Raw genomic sequence first — 20,030 nt, 5'->3', positions numbered from 1 at the left:
AATAATTGGAAATCTCTAGTTTCTGTAAATTTTGCGACAATTTTATTTAGGCCTATAGTTGGCCTATTTCAGTGAAGATTCCGTTCAGTTTCATTTCATCTCTGAACATCGAAGCAAAAATAGACTAGATACAGTAGCGTAAACAGGGGGGCCAGGGGTAGCCTACTTTTGGACCTGGCCCGGAAAGATTTTAGGGGCCCCGTAGGCTAACCTTTATAAGGAGCTCGGGATCTGAAAAAATCACCTCATATGTTTTGGTTACCGGTATAATGCGATTTTCTTATTAGTGTCGATATCTTCTGTAGCCTACGGTCTTGACTAGACCTACAAGTAGCCTAGCCTACTTTCTACAACATAGCATAGACTTGAAAAAGAGACGCTACAATACTAAAAAATTAAAGCGTGCTCAAGACCGAAAGAATATTTCGAAAAGTAGCTTACACCTGAAATTACTTTAAACATGCACGTTTTAAACTTTTGTAGTTTTGCCACCTTTTCGTTTTATTGGTTTTGTTCCCGTTCACTATTTGTAACTTTATTATTGCTGTTGTTTTCCGACAAAGAAAAATAAATTGAATTGAATTGAATTAAATTAGTAATGTGGTTGTTATACCTGAAAAGCTATAGCCTACCTGTAAAGTAGGTAGGCTTAGGCTTACAGGCTACCGTACCTGAAAAAAAAAAAACAACTAAAAGGTAATGTGGTTAAACCCCTAAAACATGTTCGAAAAAGGCTTCCCAATGTAAGCTTATTAAAAAAACATCAATAAAAACAAAAATTGTTATTTCGTTCGGCCGTGCTGTCTTATCGAAAGTGTTTGATGGTCGGAATGTAAGAACACAAGTCATCGCGTTTTGTTTAGCTAGTGTCGCACCCTACTTTTTGTTGCTTTTAAGTAGGTAAGAGCTACGTGACTGCAGTAGCCTATAGCTAAGCTAAAATATATACTTCCGGCTTTTAGCAAGCAATACGAAGCGTCATTGTAGGCTTCAGTTATAATAGCACACGCGCAACAAGGGAAGTGATGGATGAAAATAGGCTATAATATTTTGTGCCTACCGCTACCGGCATATCTTTGCTTTTTAAGTAAAAGTTCAAAGTTGATGATTTAACAATAGATTTGTTCAATGCAAAGTAAATCAATCTAACGCAGTTGCAGTGAGGTAAGCCACTAGGCCGAGGCTTATATGACTTTATGAGACTCGTGTGCTTTCAAAAGTCCACGGTGAAAGCATATTTCATGTAGAATAATTGTAGACTATCGGTAGGCCTACGGTAGGCTACTTAATCTAAATTGTAAAAAAAGAGCATCAAGCGGTTATCCGTCAAATCAAATCGGACAGTTTCTGCATTCCAGAGCAGATCCTAGCCAGATCACTAGCTGCAGCTTTCTGATAAGAAAATGATACCTTCAAAGTATTAACAATGCTGTCAGGTGGGCTACAATGAAAGAGTTTTTATCAAGTTCTGTTGTGATCTTGTTTTATTTTGCAGAAATAATCTTTCTAGGCACAATTCAAAATGGCTAAACGTATTAGTGTGTTCGTGTCCACAGTCTCAGCAAACTTTGCGGTACGTCAAAGTATAGGCTAACTTACATTATGTTTACATCTTATGCATTATCCGTGACTGTTCAAAACTCTTACTTTTGGGTTTAGCCTACTAAAGACGTTGAATCTGCAGCAATAGCAAGGTGGCTCATAGCTAATTTAAGATCAAGCGGCGCTGGTTCTACTCTCGAGGTCTGCGCTTGAGCAACGCAGGACTTCTAAGGATTGCTCTCCATTCAGCGGCACCTAATGGATGAAATAATTCCCCGGCAGCAACACTTCAACAATTGGAAACTTCACTCTGCCAATCTCGGTAACCGGCCAAGTATGCGAAACTACCAGGAATAACCTATCAAGGCTTTGTCAGTCCTAGGATAAAGATTCAAAACCAACCAAACCCCATCATCCTAATTTACTGACTATAGATTACAATGACTAGATGGTGTAGTTGAATTTTAGATGAATCCATTTATTGAAAACCCAACGCCCGTGGCGATCAATTCAGTTATCCGAGCGATATAGCAACACGTTCTTTGAGATGTGTTCAATCTCAAAAAGACTGGATGAAGTTCTGTACACATTTTTATACTAAACGAGAATAGTGACATCAAGCCTAGAGCCACGGAGCCTAGAGACCAAAGGAATAATAGCAAAAGATTAATTGGCCTAATTATCTATTTCATAACTAGCCTATAGGCTAGGGTCTAATAAGTCGGCAGCAGTGGCCGAGTGGTTAGCGCGTTGGGCTCGCAGTCGAGAGCCTGCATGTTCGACTCCAGCCACCCGCACTTGCTGTTGTTTCTCTGGGCAAGAAACTTTACGATAATTGCCTCTACCCAGTGATCAATTTCGAGTAATGGGTAGTACCAAATTTAAGTCATAAGTAGAGTAGACAACCGGAAACAGACATTGCCGTCGGCTGCAGCGTGGGTCAGGTGTACGTCAGAAGGCGTACACCGAAGCATAGCGCTCAAGTCCGCTTTCCCGCAATGCAGGATAAACATAATTATGAACAACAAACAAAACAAAGAGTGTCAATAACCTACCCTTACATTCCTACAACTAGGCCTACATGATGAGATTGTGATGTAGAATTCGTTACCGTACAAAAATACAAATGGCCTATGTGAGAATGCGAAGTTACATTTGGTACAGGCGCAGATTTATGGGGGGGGGCCAGGGGGCCCGGCCCCCCCCCACCCCCCCGAAATTTTGTGAAAAATTGTATGTTTCCGCATCAAATGGTTTGATATGCTTCTAAACAGCTGATATTAGTCCCTCGGCATCACAATTGATGAAAATGGTTGTTTTAATGTCTATTTTCTAGCATATCGTATATGTCGTAGTATCATTGTTCACATCTGTTTAGCTTTTTTTTTCTTTTTAATTGATTTTCAAATTTTCTGGCCCCCTCCGAAAAAAACTCTTAGATTCGCGCCTGATTTGGTAGGTATCAATGCAAATCAATACAAATCAATGCAAACGAGGACTGATTCTTTAGATGAGGCATTGAGGCCATGATGCCACATTAAAATATTTACTCTGATTTCGGATAATTTTAAACGCATTATAAAGATGCAAACTGTCACAAACCAAATTCAAACACGCTTTTTAGATGCATTCTTGAGATTTCGTCTTGAGCTGGTTTTTGAGCCGCTTTATTTTGAGAACAGTAGCTCCCAAAAAAAAAATATGAAAATTTTTGTATTTTTATTGGTAGCCTAGCTATGGTTTGTGCCACCCGCGGCGGACCATGATTTTGCACCCCTGAACGCGTGAAGTAGGAACAAGCAAATAGAATTCGAGCCAAATCCATTTCAAAAAAGATTTTTACTATGGTTTTTAGTTTACGTTTAAAAATATTCTGCCGCCACAAGCTTCCGACCAAGGGGGAGACTGCCTACTGGGGGGCACCCTCTCACTAGCTGCGCCGATGGTTACCGTGAATATAATATGTTCATACAATAACTTTGAAACGCCCTTCAAGAAAGATCTGACAAACTTCTACCGAAACAAACACCTGCTTATGTTAAGGTATCGCGAGATTTATATTTGACCATGTGGCCAGTGTCCTTTTAAAAGGCAAACAAAAAAATGTATCAAAAAAGCAAAAATCGTCAAATTTTTTTAAACTAATTAAAAAGTTATGACAATACAACTTTGTGGCTAAAATATTTCCTAAAAAGAGCAATGGGAACTTGTAGCGGCTTTTAATGGGTTAAGGGGTGCAGTGGACCGCCCCCCGGCTACGTCACCATTTCTACGCATCAATTACAGTACGGTACAACAAAACTAGAGCAGTACGTAAGGACCTTCGGCTCATAAACTACATTCCTTATGACAAAGACATGGCTCAACCGTGAACATTGCAAGTGGCTCAACTGTAAGCATCGCCGCCATTTTCAAAATTCATAAAAAATTGCCAATAACCAACTGGCTAATCAAGCAACGAGAACTACTAAAACAAAGAGTAAGTTACCCTTTCCTATCCCAGAATTTCGATTAAGACAACGATGAAACATCGTAGGAAAAAATAACACATTTCTTATTTCTCTCAAAACTACTTTTACCTACCATTTTACATTTAACTGCTTCACAATTTTTCTGCTTGTAGAAAATCCCTAGAACTACATGTGCTGATGGACTTCAAGTTTTTCCATATTTTCGTTATGAAACGGTTGACTAATCATGCACAACGTTGCGATAAAACCGGATGGATCAACCGTTACCCGGCTCAACTAACCAAACCTTCCCCTATTTCTGAATATCTTCACAAATTTTGTGTATTTTTGCTTGTAAATGCCAGAGTGATGAGCATTGCAAGCAGTGTGAATTTTTTTCGGGTTTGGGTTCTTTGAAGAGTTTGTGGAAGTTAATAGGTTCTTGCAGCAAGGTAAACATGGCTAATTCTAGGCTAGCCTATTGTGCCAAAGAAAGTGAAAAATAAACAAAGACTCCACAATAAAAAAGTCTTTTTGTCCAAATTTTTTTTTACTAAACACGAAATTGAAATCAATAGAATCGATCTTAGAAGAAACTGAGTCTGAAACATAAAGGTTCCGAACTTGAAAAAGCAAAATAAAGAACTTGAATTTGCAGACACTTCGTGAACTAAAGCTTGACTTTAAATAAGACTCGATTGAAATTGCAAATAATAGCTTTATTATGAGTGTATTGTAGGCTATTAGCAGGGTATGGGATGAAATGAAAAACGTTTTTTCCATCTTCCATCCTGAGATTTTCTTCCATTCCATCTTAGAAATCTTCCATTCCATCTCAGAAATTTCTTCCATCTTCACATTTTGTGATCTCCGCGTTGAATATGCCACAAATAAACCTAAAAACCATAGGCTAAAAATTTAACAGCAGTATTTTCCTAAGGATTGCGTACCGTTTGAATTATTGTTTGAACGTTGGCCTACCGTTCGAATTATTTCAGCAAGCAACGTAATATTTTGCATGCTTTGATAAAGCGTTAGAAAGTTAATGATGGAAGATTGTCTTCCATCTCATCATCAAGATCTTCCATTCCTTTCCACAGGGCCTCCAAGAGCCCTCCCGGGCCCCGGTGCAGATCTTGCTGCCGGGCCCCCCAGCGCAACATGTCGCGTGATATCTCACAAATCACAAGCAAAATTTGCGGTGCGCGTTAATCCACAAGGCCAATGCATACATGGTGTTCCGCACAGTGTTTTTATTTTAAAACCAGACCTATTTAAAAATACTACAAAGAATACATTAGGTTAAAGTATTACCACTCCACTATTTCACAAAGAATGCAGTATTGTAGTGGTGTTTATGACTTTAAATTCACAGATACACACTAGTTATACAAAGATAAAAGGCTGTGGCTATAGTTACACTATGTAGTGTAAATATAGCCTCAATAGCGTTGCCAGATAAGGAATTCTGCTTTAATTTGAGGAAAAGTTTATAGCTGTTGAAAACAAAAACTTGTATTTTGGAAAAAAATGTTTAGTCATGGTCAAAGATCAAAACCCTAACCTTATTCCTAACTCTAACCCTTACCTTACCCCTTCCTAACTTTAATCCTAACTCTGGCAACACCTGATTGTAACCATGGCAAAAAGTGGGTAAAAATAGCCACTTTAAAGATAAAAATGGCAATACTATCTGACATGGCTGACATACAAGTAGCATTGCATATGTGTGCATACACCTTTACATTAACATACCGTACAATATCATTTCTGACCTTAAAATCAGCAGAGACTAGGAGACCAAACTTGGATGAATGCATTGCTATTGTTCATGACATTAAGAAATACCAACTTTATTTCAGGATCAATAGGCAGCTTCTTATTTTTACTCCTTTAGTTTTCTTTGCTTGTTTGAGTGAAACTGCATTCACGCATGATTGAGGGTCACTTTCTCTTCATTTCTACAGCAAGTGGTCAGGAGAAACCAAAGTTGAATATATTTCTATTTTTAAGTCCTATCAATATAAATGTACCTACATCTATCACTATACTATGTATCGAGACCTTTACAAATACCCTGCATAATGACAGAATGGCTGTTTTGAGTCAATATTGACACTGTTCCTGAAATTCAAGAGTAAGATTGGCTTGGCCTGACTGGAGAAGACTGCTAAAAAATAAATAGTGAAAACAAACGAAAAGGAAAACTTCTTCGAAACAAATGTTTGTTTATATACTAATCACTAGTTTTGAAAATCAACACCTTTCTGCAGTGCTGGAAAAAGTAAGCTGCATTGCAATTAGGACACTTCTGATTCTGTCTATAGTTGAAAGAAACTGCACTTCAACAGAAGTAAAGATCTATGATTTTTACTCAAAAAATCACACTTCCACTAATCTTTAAACTTTTTTTCGAATTTTGTTAGACTGTTATGACATTTGGCCCTGCTACAAAGACAAAATTATTTTCCTGCATTGCCTCCATGAAACTTGCTTGCATTCCAATATAGCAAAATCATTCAACAAGTCCTAAAAACTCAAAAATACTGTAACTGTCTCAGGCTATATTAGACAAGTTCCATGATTTCAGTACATGTAATTAGTATCATATCCAAAACAAAAAATACTTGAGCATTTCTGTACCGAAAAAGTGACAGTAACGACTTCTTGCTAAGTATTTTAACAATATTTCAATACTTTTTACTATTTTCTGAACTCTTAAAATATCACGCTAAACAAGATTATATATACTGTACAACTAAAATTGTACCAGTTCAACATGATTAGCCTACACATAACAGTCACTGCTTGCTTGTGTCATAAATTGACAAGATGTCAGCAAATGCATAGAATACCTTCTGTATGACTGTAACCTAACCTGATCAATCAATTGCTTATTAAAACATGCCGTACACGTACCCAAATATTCACATTAAAACACCCAGACTAACACTGAAATTAAAACACTAACACTGAAATAAACTAAAATATTCATTCATACCCATGGTCCGCAGACGGAGGGTTCGGGGGCCCAATCCCCCGCATTCGGGGGCCCAATCGAAATATGAAAATACCGCTAATATAAAAAAAAATAGGCTATATTATGCAAAATCGACCTGAGCATGCAAATTAAAACATTTGTCGGGCCCTTTGAACTAAAAAAATTGAAAAGTTTGTAGTTTTGAAAAAGGGCATACCCATGAGGGGCCCAATCGAAATATGAAACTATCGGTAATATAAAAAACAATATTTTATGCAAAATCGACCTGAGCACGCAAATTTAAACATTTTGTCGGGCCCTCTGAACTAAAAAAAACCGAAAATGCTGTAGTTTTGAAAAAGGGCATACCCATGAGGGGGCCCAATTAAAATATGAAACCACAACCGGTAATATAAAAAACAATAATTTATGCAAAATCGACCTGAGCACGCAAATTTTAACATTTTGTCGGGCCTCCTGAACTCAAAACATTAAAAATTCTGTAGTTTTAAAAAAGGGCATATTCATGAGGGGGCCCTATCAACATAGGGAACTAATATAAAAACAATATTTTACGCAAAATCGTTGAAATCAACTTTAACGCGTGAATTTAGATATTTTGTCGGGCCCCCTTGAACTCACCGGGCCCCGGTGCAATGCACCGGTTGTCCCTCCCTCTTGTGGGCCCTGCCTTTCCATCCTTGACATTTTCCATCTTCCATCCCAAAATCTGTCTTCCATTGCATTCCCTGGCTATTAGGCTATAACTTTAGAGTTGGTCTTATTTTGACGTAGCGGTACAGTAGCCTATAGCCAGTGGCTCCGAGAGGGGAGGAAGTCGGGCCAGTTTCTCCCCTAGTAAAACATTGTAAAGGAAAAACGAGTAGTTTTTTGTTTTTGCACTTTTGAGGGGGGCCCATTTTTAGTACTAAAGTAAAAATGTACCAACTAAATAATCAACAAATTCTTAAATGAAGTGCGTAGTTCCAAGTATTTCTAATCATTGTAAATGTCACTCTCGATGCTTCTCATCAAAAACAAATCATTTTCGTGTTAAGGTAGGCGATGTTGAACAGATTCAAGACGTAAAATCTGAAGCTGAAATGATTTCTGTATTACTGAACGGTTTCGATTGTATTGATAGTGTCAACTTGAAAACTGGTGCTGTTTTAGCTAAGCGGAAACTATTTTTGCTTGACAACTGAACCTTAACTTCAAAATCTGCGTTGGCCGTCATAGGATGTTGTATCCAACATAAGTTATCTGGGAAAGTTACCGGTAGCCTATTAGTCCAAGCACGATTAAAGAAAGTAAATCCTGTATATTTTTTGTTTATGGATCATCATCAGTCATCATCTCCGCCTGCAGCAGATTGCGCATCAACATGAGTTATTTGCTTCCAAGAGTGGCGATTTTGAGCCAGCTCGCCCAGTGTCGCCACGTTGAGTCCGGTCCATGATTGGATGTTGTCTTGCCATCGTTTTGGTTGTCTGCCACGTTTTCTTTTTCCTTCTACTTTGCCTTCTGTGCAAACTTTGCTGATTTCGAATTGTGATTTTTAGTGTGGCCGAACAGGTTTAAAAATTTTGATTCATTAACTTATTGCTGCAATTGGATGTAACTTTGTCATAGTTAAAAGATCTGCTGTTTTCGTGTGGTCAAGTAGCCTTTTGTTGGTCATGCTTCTCATGATGTGATTTTGGAAGGTAGTGAGTTTTTTCTTTATTTGAGTGTTTTGTTTATGGATGTTGTTGCTTAAATCTAGTTGGAATTCATAATGTTGCCTGCAGACAGCGTTGTTCAAATGTCTTATCATTTTTGGAGTAATTGATTTTATCTGTAAGCTAGTGGCATCTTTAAAGTTATAGCCCAGTCAGAGGAAAAATTCTGAAAAATCTAAAGAAAGCTGTCAGTCAAACCCAATGCTTTACAATTACATTACCCTTTTGCAATTGAAGCTCTAAAGACGTTTCTTAAATGCATCAAGTTGGAACGAACAAGAGCTTGATCGGAAGCTGAGTCAATGCTAAAGTAGCCTACAACTAGCAGTTTTAAATTTGTGACTGCTTTGCATTATGTGGATTACGGTCCTAAACAAGATTCACTGATGAATCTAATGAAATTTAAGTAAGATGTAATCTAAGTAAGAGAAAGCTGAGAAGAGTAGGCTACTACTCGCAAGGTAAAGTTGCAGTGGCAATTATAAATTTAAAAGAAAATGATTTTCTTTTCCTGAGAACAGAACGCTTTTATAACTCCACTTAACTAGCTGAATCATTTGAAGGAAATGTATTCTACCGTAGCCTACATTGCAAAGGATTCGATAGTTGTTGGAATTGACAAATGTATCACCAAACTCAAACATATCGTCGATGAGTTTGAAGTTCCATGAAAATTTCATCGTAGGCTATGTCTGTTGTGCAGTTGCGGGCATGTGGGACAAATTTAAACCATTTGTAGGCTACAAAAATGACATTTTTCAAGACATTTTGGATGAGTTGGTACTTTTGACAGAAAGCCACTCAGCAAACTTCAGCTGCAAACCAGAACGAACCACCCCATAATCTCTACACAAGGAATCATTGATTGCAACTTTCGAAAGGTTTTCCAAATAGTTTTGTTATGATTTTTTTTGTGTTCCGATAGCTACCTCCAACGGTTGCGCTTTGATAACGTAGTTTTAGCAATTACTGAAATTTGAAAAGAATTGTTCGCGCTCCAGTAGGCCTATGACTCAAAACCGATTGAAAAGCCTAACTATAGCCTACATGTTGTGCATCAATTCAGACGTCGCAAAATTTTATCATTTGATGCTGTGATCTGTAACTTTGCATTGCAAAAAGTCCAGAAAGGGTTGAATGAAATCAGGGATGTCCAAAGTCTGGCCCGCGGGCCAACTCCGCCCACGAGACGTTTTTGTATGGCCCGCGCCTGTTGTTGTACAATGTGTTATTTTTGGCCTGCAGACACACAAAGATCATATAAATTCAACTTGCAGTTTTCAGAAAAATTACTGTGGCTGTTGGCCCACGAAGACTTATTATCAAATCTGGCTCGCGTGGGAAAAAGTTTGGACACTCCTGAATTAAATGCTTGGTTGAACTATTTTCGTTGCCTGTATTGTGTGTTTACAAAGCTTTCTAGACAAAATAGTTAGCCTCAATGGCATTTTTGCTGCAAATGTAATCCAGTGATTATGATTTTTTCATTGAACGAAGTTCTTTTTATGCTGAGGAAAGTAGGCTAATTTCAGCTTAACACGAACATGCAACGCAATATTTACTAAAAAATATTATGTATATTATAAATTGCCCCCATACCTACGCCCTTAGTTATACATTTTTCGTATTGTTTCCCGATCAGTGCTGACTTCTCTCGGAGGCCCTGCCTATAGCCCTATAGACTGCTTCAAAAAATTATTTAATTTTAGTAAATTTTAATCTATTTTCTTTGTTTTCCATAATTTCTGGATTTATAAACATGTAATTTTGATCAGAACTAACACATTTATTGTTCGTTTTAAGATCAAACAGGATCAACAAAAAATCATTATGATTTTGGAAAGTAAGAACATTCCTTTCGACCAGATTGATGTTGCTGCTTCGGAAGATGCTAAAGCTAGAATGAGGGAAATTGCTGAGAATCCCAAAGCACTGCCTCCACAGATAATAAACGGATCAGAGTATTGTGGGGTAAGAAAAACTGTTAAAGTTGTTAGGCTAATGGTTTTAAGATCAAATTTACTTTGTCTACTGGCAGTGGTCGAATTGGGACTATATGTGGAAACAAATGAGGCAGTTGGCTCAGGGCCCATTTTAAAAGCCACTTTTGGCATTTTACGCAATATTTTGTTCTGAAGCTTGTATTCTTGCAAGTAGAAGTATGTCGAAAAAGTAAGGCTATTAAGTTATTCCACGGCGGCCTTCAGTGAACGATTGATATATATTTTTTGAAAGTCTGTTTGCAGCATGTCCAACTTTTCTGCAAGTCGCTTAAAAACTTTCAAAACAAATTTATTTCGAAATCAAGAAAACTAACTTTAATATTTCGAAATAACGAAACGAAGCTGTTTTTAAGCATTTTCAAAATCTTTTAATTTTTTTTCTAAAATCAAGTAGGCCTGTAAGTGCGTGAACTCTTTTTTTAAAAAAATAGGTTGAACTCACAATGTCGTGACAACTTGGCAGATATAGCCTACACAGGAGTGAGCGAACTATATGGCCTAAGAGGGATTTTGGGTCACAATTCACTGCAGGGTACAGTTTGCTGCAGTATTTGTCGTCAGTTAATTTGTTTTGGTATTTATAAGCGTCAGTCAATTTGGTAAGACAAGGTGTTTAATTCAAACATAGCATTGATTTTAGGAGTTAAATTAGCCATATTTCGTTAAGAAATATAGTGCTTCAAAATGAATTAATTTGTCATCATCGTTTGAGGATTTGGGTTCGAAAATAGACTACGTCCGGCTATGAAGGAACAGAATCTAGTTCCATTCAGCTTTCAACTTAAGGTCCACCCTGTTTGCTGTGGGCTGCACTGCGCAGGCTATAGGATAACTTGAATGGCTGACACGAATGAGTGTCTTGATTTCAGTCAATTTATAGATTTAATCATCTATTTTATTACGCAATTATTGTTTTATTTCAGGATTATAAAGCTTTTGAAGAGGCTGTGGAGTGCGAAATGCTGGAAGAGTTTTTGAAACTCAAGTAAATTGCAAACTGGATCGTTTCCAAGCGAAGATGTTTTTCAAATATAAAGTTTGCTCATCGTAACAATATACAAATAGGCTACACTATTATTGTTATCTATGACTATGTTATGTTTGATAAGTGATATATATCCCACGACCAAAAGTATTCGCAAAGGTAAAATGTTGAATGCAATCCATGAAAAGAAACTTCGCTCGAAAGGGTATCACTGTTATTTTACTGCAGCCTATGGAGGCTGTAGTGTGTCGCTTTTGAATAGACTCGCAGATGATTACTGGTAACCAAATTATAGCCTATCACCTACTCTTGAGTAGCCTTTGGTAGTAGGCTATACCGTATTATAACATTTCTTTCCACTGCATAAAATCATTGATCCATACCTCTCAAGTCAGTTTTGTTTTGATAGCTCCATATAAATGAAACTCCCAAAACAATGTTGCATAAATTGCTAGTTACATAGCGCCAAAATTAGGATGGCAGCGAAAAACCATAAGCAGTCGGCTTCCACTTTATTGCAGACAAGCTTTTAGTTCTGAAGACTTGAATAGTGATCTAAATATAGTCTAACAACACAAAAACATGTCTTCTGTTACTAGTAGAGATCTGACAACCTCAGCAACCCAGTTGAAAAAAATTAGAAAAGCAAGGTACGGTATTCTCTTTTCGTTACACGAGAATGATGGTCTTGAATCAAGCGTTGCTTGCATCTTCGGTTGGATATTTTAATAAATAATACCAACTACAAGCAAGCTGGGTTTTTTTTTCGCTGACACTTTTCGGTCATTTGTCTGAAATGACTTGAAAAAATTCGGTCATTTTTTTTTTATTTCGGTCATTTTTTCTGAGGAAAATATTTCCTTTTAAGTAGCTGATACAAACCAAAATTTGCACTTTCTGACTAGCTACAACATAGGCGCCAACTTTTTATGCTGTATTGATACATAAAACAATAGATGAACTAGCGATCGGCAGCAGGACAACATTTTTTGAATGCAAACCGCAACAGCTTCGCGATAAATGATCACTAGAACGAGTAGGATGCTACAATTCCACACCAGACAAAATCTGTCATTTTTACATTGATTTAACGTCTGCAGACGTTGAATCAATGTAAAAATGACTGATTTTGCTGCTTGCGACATAGGAAAAATCTACCATTTTGTGTCGATTCAATGTCATCAGATGTTGAATGCACCCAAAAACAACATAATTTGCTACGTAGACGGAGCGTGCGTTTAGCTTTATGCGCTTGCAAACAGACTCGATGTTGCTTTCGAAAGTCGAAACCTCTGCAGTGAATTGTCGCGGCAGTGAACCGCTCGCTGTGAAAATGAACTTGAAGTCTCGGCACGACGTAACCACCAACCAACGCAACAAGGGCTGGTGCAAACCGCATTGCGCACATGCGAAATAATCAACGCAACAACGGACTCGCGCAAACTGCGTGGCGCACACACGACCGTTGCCATAGAAACCTGATCAAAGGCGGGAATATGCGCATCTTTTGTTTATCTGCAACACGAAAACAGGTCAGTCATAAAGTTGAAAGCAGGTCAGTCATAAGTTGCGATATTGTAGTGAAAAGGGAGCAACGTCAAGTCGAAAACTTAATCAAACGTCTCTCCGTAACTATTTTTCAAGAGCTGTTTACGGATGTCAGCAACTTCTAAATTTATTCAAGGTGACGTGCTGTTGAATTGATGTAAACGTGAATGATTGTACTTTTAACAGGTACATTTTCAAGCGTATAATCAAATTAGTATTTGCATTCCATTTTTAAGACATTGTCATTCCATTTACAGTATACCTTTTACTTTTTAGTAAACCTTTTCGTCTCTTGTTTCATGCTAATAAATCTAATTCGTTGCTAAACTTTATGTTGTGCTTAGCTTAAAGAGTCGCAGTCCATCAACCGCTAGTTTACGCAGACGCATGGCATGTGTTTGCTTAACCGAAGTGGTCGAGTTTTATTTATAATAATTAACGGTAGGTCGAACGTAGCGATAACTCCGAGTGTGGCAATAAAAGCAATCCTAGTGTGACGACATAATTATGTCATCCATCTGCGTGACATTTTGCTGAATTTACGTTGCTGCTGATGAAACACGCTTTCGCCCCCACGGCCAAAAAAATAGTTAGGCGCCTATGAACTACAACATTAAGTTTCGCTGAGAAACGTTGTCGTGTTTTATCTGAGAAAACTTTCTTCAACGTTCATCAGCGAAACTCAACTTTGCAACACCCGAATTGACTATACATTTTTCGGACATTTTGACCGAATTGACTATATTTTTTTCGGACATTTTGCTAAAAAATCGGTCAATGACCGATAAATGACCGAAAAAAAAAAACCCAGCAAGCAAAGCCTATGAGAGGGGGTACGGAGGGTACGATGTACCCTTGAAAGCCCAGGCCTGTGTTTGTTGGGGGCCAAAATTGTAGTTTTATAGTTGACGCGCAAAATGTATTAGGTTAAAACCACCTTAAACGACTGATTTCAAGCATAAAAGTTGTTATTCTTTAGTCCTGGGGGCCCCGTAATCTAGCAAAAGGGCCCAGAAAGGTAATCTAGTGCTTTGCGAACAAATTAGTGGCCCAAAGTGGTAATTTAATGCTTTACGTGCAAAAATATTCTGTTAAAAGCACCCTAAATTAAACCATAAAAGTTAGTTATTTTCCTGTCCGGGGGGAGAGGGACATAGTGTAGCACAAAAAGAAGGTTTGAGAAAATCCCGGGTGTTTTTTTTTTAACTATTTGACAAAGGTAGTTTCACGCTTATTTCACTTCAAAATGAATTTCGGAGTTAGAGCAGAAGCCGGAGAATACTTTCGGAGCAGGACCGGAGCCGGAGTCAAAAAAAGTGACTTCTCTCGTTCACCTCTGCTAGTGCTGGGCATGTGGTGAATGCAAAAGTTAATGAAGAAAGGTTAGAATTGGTCAGATGATTAACTTGATTATGTTTTAACAAGATGTTATGTTTGAAGTTTGAGCCTTGGTAGAGAGCTTGGCTTGTACCCAGGGCCTGATTAAAGCTCATGGGGGCCCGAGACACAGCTAAGTTTAGGGGCCCCTATTGGCAATCGCTTTCGACGCAATGCCATGTAGTCTCTGCGAATGATGAAATATGGGCTAACAAATAGTTCAAGCAAAACTATGACTTCATAAATATTAATTTAGCCAATTTACCTACAACTTTCTAACAGTATTAACACTCTTATACTTGTTACAAAAATTATTGAATAAAAAATCTCTCTAACAGATTGGAAATTGGGCCCATTTCATACTGGAAACACTAGCAAAATATACACTTGGATTTGAACTAGCAGAGTTTATTCATGGTTCCTTGAAATCTATGGAAGTATTGACTTTTTTACATATGATGGAAGGTTGGCATAAAGAATAATTTGAGTTATGAAACTAATCAACAATTAAACAAATCGGTTACAATCAAAAAAGAAAACACAAACAAGACTAATACTTCGATTAGTAGCTTACAATTAATTGTCAGCTTCATAGAATTGTATACGAGATTTTCCAACGAACAGTAATCATGAAACATTATGATTGCTGAATTTAAGAAGCACAATTATGAACAGCAGTTGCTGTAATCTAACTGTTGAATTAACTTTTCTACATGTAATTATTTTTTTCTTATGCAAACACCATTGGTCATGCTAAAAAACAGTTGTTATTGAAATGGTGCATGAGTGCTGACTTATGTAGCTGAAGTTTAATGACTTCATCACATGTTGCAACTATTTCACAGGAATCACAGCATACATAAGAAAATTACTATGATCTTTAACAAAACGGACCAATATTTACAGTGTAGCACTAGTTAATAGGTTAGGTAAGGTCTAACAGCTTCATTACTCACTGACAACTTTGCAGTACTCAGAAAGCCTTCATAGGTTACTGGTGCTTAATGAAATGTCGTAATGCTTACTGCACGATACCGGCTAACTACTACCTAAATAAACTTTTATAACTTCATAAACAACCATCAACCCAGCAGTGTACAGAACACAGCAGAAATATAACTAATAGTAAACACAGGTCTATCAAGTTATAGCTTCATCTTTGCTTGGAATGAAAGAAATGAAACAAAGCAGCAACGATTTGAAATCACAAACAAAACACTGGCAACCAACTGTCATAAAATACTTATTATATTATACTGGTATCTAAATGTATGCTGGTTACACTTGCTGATAGCTACCTCTGTAAAGTCAGGGATATTTATAATTACAGGATTGTAAATGCTAATTAATCTATGAGAAATGCTATTTTGTTTACTGTTCACAATTTTTTAGCAGTAAACAAAATATGACTGTACAAATGGAATAGGCTACAAATACGACAAACATTTTTATGACCTACAGCTAAAGGCAGGTGAATTGATTATTACACTACTTAATGTCCACTTATTACTTGCTGACGTTTGAGGCCAGTTTTTGAATTGTTTGCCTTACTTTTGGTGGTCGCTCTTCAGCTTGTGGCCTGCTGATCACTTTATCTGGTTCTTACCACAGCGATTAAAGACATGGGTAAAGATCGCATTAAATGCTTCATGGTTTCTGGTACATTCAAGGCTTAACATTTGGCTCAACATAACTTTTGAAAAAAAAGCTATGCGAAGAGCTTGGAGAAAAACATTCCCTTGTTTGGAACATCTGCAAAACTTTTGCAGCATGTCTGCACCATTGGTAATCATAGTATTAAACGAATGTACTCCAATTGCAATAATGGCAAAGCAAAGTTTGCTTGGTTCTGTCTGACAAACCTCCATGACAAGCCATTTCAAAGAATTCCTCTTTGAGAGTTTTGTTTATCTGAAATGTTCAAAGCAAGAATGTCGCTAGTTCAAACAAGACATCTCCTTTATGAAATGCTGAGTGAAAACTTGGTACATAGCAAGGTTACACCATTCTAGAACTAGACTACCAGTTGTAAACCAGTAACATTCACTTTGAAGTTAAGCTTAAGAAAACAAAACACCCTGTAATACCAAAACGTTAAGCTAAAAGTGCAACAGCCTTAATGCAGCTTATGACACTTCAAAAAAGACTTTTACCTTACAAATTATACCGGTAGATGTAGAAAAAACATTTTATTGTTAAAAGGGATGCCAATACATCAACCAAACTTTCAGCTAGTCCAGTATAATATTACAAAAAGTATTTCATGTGTCTTGTTTAGTTATTGGCAGACTCCAAAATAATCGTACCTGACTCTTAAAGTTTATGCTAAAGAGAAGCTAACCTACAAAACAAGAACGCTTTCACCTCATGCTAAAGAAAGGTTTCAATCTATGCTTTTGCAAAATTTAGACAAAGCATTGCAATTAAGTTATGCAAATGTCTTATAATTTGCCCGTTTATGACAATCATTTTAAAATGAGCTGTTTACTTCGTGGTTTAACTTTTAACAGTAGCACACAAAGTATGGTGACCCTACCAGTGTATAAAGCGGTTTCAGTTCAACAGTTGCCAATTACAAAGTTCCACCACAAAATACGAAAAAATAAACAACCACAATAATTAAAACACATTTATCTTAAACACACCTTTGTGGGAATTGGGCCCTTCTTGATTTCAAGTATTCAATTACAACCAACCTGTTTTATTGCAATTATTTCAAATTCAGATGATTTAACTAATGTTGTCGTATTTTAACTTTTCTCCAAGATAATATGGTGTTTTTAGAGATGTTTTGGTATAAGGGCCCAGCATCTCATTGGTACCTGACCTAAATTATCTTCTCAATGGACAAGTAGGCTACACGCAGTAAACTACACACAGCAGCTAAAAACACATGGTTACTGAAACGCAAATGTCTATTACCTGTGGGCCCCCTGAAATTCCGTCACAAAATAACTACATCACATTTCACATTTATCTTTTAAACACACCTTTGTGGTAATTGGACAAGTAGGCTACACGCAGTAAACTACACACAGCAGCTAAAAACACATTGTTACTGAAACGCAAATGTCTATTACCTGTGGGCCCCCTGAAATTCCATCACAAAATAACTACATCACATTTCACATTTATCTTAAACACACCTTTGTGGTAATTGGGCCCTTCTTGATTTCAAGTATTCAATTGCAACCAACCTGTTTTGTTTCAAATACAAATGATTTTACTAATGTTGTCGCAGCCTATTTTAACTTTTCTTCAAGATAATGTGGTGATTTTAGAGATATTTTGGTATAAGGGTCCAGGCCCAGCATCACATTGGTACCGGACCTAAATTATTTTCTCAATGGAAGTACACGCAATAAACTTTAGCAGCTAAAAAACATGTTGTTACTGACACGCAAAAGTCTATTACTTGTGGGCCCCCTGAGACGGTGGGCCCGCCCCCCCCCTCTTTGACACAGCACTGCGGCTATGTGCAACGTTTTACATGTTTTGCTTTTATTTTAACTGAATACCATCAGTAGAAAATTGACATAGCTACTTGCACAGAAATCACCTTTGATTCGACTTTCATTTTTTATGCTCCTGTATGGGAAAGTGAACTGTAACGCTATACTGAGATGTGTGAATCATTACACAATTTGAAATCGTTAGGCCTACTCAAAAATAACAACTGTGCACACACCGGCACAAGTTTCACGCCTACGGTACTAATGTAAAAAAAATTGGGGGCCCCCAAAACCAAGGGGCCCGAGGCCTGTGCCTCATTGTTAATCGGGCCCTGCTTGTACCAGATACATTTAACACTCAGTAACGTTAACGGATTTAACATTAAACACACAAAAAACATGAAAAAACTACTAAATCCAACGTTTTCGACACCACATAGTGTCCTCTTCAAAAATAATTATAAGCTACAACTAAGAGAAATAAAAAAAACAGCAATAGACTGGACGAGACCTATAAATGGTTGGTTCAACGGTGGGCTTCAGTATGTCAATAAATACATTTCGTACAAAATACAACACAGCAGCCTACTTATCTAAAAGTTCACATTAAATTTGAGGTGTGCGTCGTACGGAAAAACAAACATTCGATATTGCATTATGCTACTGCTAAACAAAACGTTAAATAACAAAATTGCATATCACTGACTATCTGACTACTATTAGCAGTGAAAGTGTTAAATTAATGAATGCCGCATAAATTTGATCAAAGAAACCCACCATTTTTAACAAACTTTTCTATAGCCAGGGTTGGAAGCAACGACTAATTCAGTTCAGTTGTTTTTTATTTCTGATCATCACATCAAAAACAATACACGTCAACATAGCAAAGGTCGAGAAAAAGGTAGAAGCGACAAAACGCGAACGTTAAAACGTGCTTGTGACCGAAGTAAGTTATTGAGTTGAGAAATTTGGCACGGTCGCAACACCTTCAGAAAAATTTAAGATATAAAGAGAAAATAAAAAAAGAAACTGTTACAAAAAAATAAAAAAACGACATATATTTAGGCTATAGTTTTATTAGCCCAAATAGCATTAGCTGATATATTTAAGATTTGTATGGACAGTTGCTATGAAGATCGGCCATGGTGCGTTATCAAGAGTGCTGATGGTCGTGAGGGGAACACGTCTTGATGCGTTTAGCTCATAGTAAAGAAGAGCAAGGCAGGCAAAGAAAACCCCACAAAGAAATCCTACCACGGGCAAAGCCATTTCAAGCGCAACGCACCAGGCCTTGCACGACTCACAAAATAGATACAACTTGGCGATACGAATCAATGACGAAAACAAATAAAAAAAAACTAGCAAAAAACAACATCATCTTCTTGCGGAAATTCAATTATACCCAGGGAAGTTATGTCTTGAAGATATCAAGCGTGCTTTGATATAAAGTTGCGTTGATAAAGCGATAATTTTATACCCCAGTCAGCTAAACTCGTCACCTCCACACCGATCCAACGTTGAATTAATGCAAAAATGACAGGCATCGCTAGCTGGGATGTAGTAGTGGCATGTCACAGTAATATGAGAAATTTGGGTTACCATATGTTTTACACGTTAAACCATAATAGAAGTGAAAAAAAATTCGACATATTACGTTAGAAAAAATAGATAAACAAACAGACAATAGCATGACGATCCAGTCCAAGATATTGATATAAAACAACTGGTTGAAGCACATGGCCACCGCTTCACCGAAAGATGGCGATTGGTCAAAGAGGATGGAAAAACTTCTGCACACTCCGTAGAACTTGTGTGGACAAAAAACACAAGAACCAGAAAGCCAGTAGGAGTATTTACAACCTTACTATTTTGCTAATAAATCTACACACATTGGTCTATCATTGCTGGGCAAAAAAAAATATATATATATTAGTATGTTTATAATAGTAATATATATTTGTATAGTTATAAT

At 37.2% G+C, this 20,030-nt stretch overlaps 1 protein-coding gene across 1 annotated transcript; it reads left to right on the top strand.

The window, feature by feature from the left end:
* The first annotated feature begins 1,493 nt into the window (after nt 1-1,493).
* Nucleotides 1,494-12,339, top strand: LOC145775823 (SH3 domain-binding glutamic acid-rich-like protein 3). The gene is made up of 3 exons (XM_082587199.1): nt 1,494-1,573; nt 10,497-10,664; nt 11,620-12,339. Exons 1-3 carry the CDS (start codon nt 1,523-1,525, stop codon nt 11,683-11,685), a joined length of 285 nt encoding a protein of 94 aa, XP_082443325.1. The 5' UTR covers nt 1,494-1,522; the 3' UTR covers nt 11,686-12,339.
* The last annotated feature ends 7,691 nt before the right edge of the window (nt 12,340-20,030 follow it).

This window comes from Aplidium turbinatum, chromosome 8 (genome assembly GCF_918807975.1).
Source record: "Aplidium turbinatum chromosome 8, kaAplTurb1.1, whole genome shotgun sequence".
NCBI classification, from domain to species: Eukaryota; Metazoa; Chordata; class Ascidiacea; order Aplousobranchia; family Polyclinidae; genus Aplidium; species Aplidium turbinatum.
Note: the sequence above shows the minus strand (reverse complement) of the source record. Positions and strands in the feature narration are given on the sequence as shown.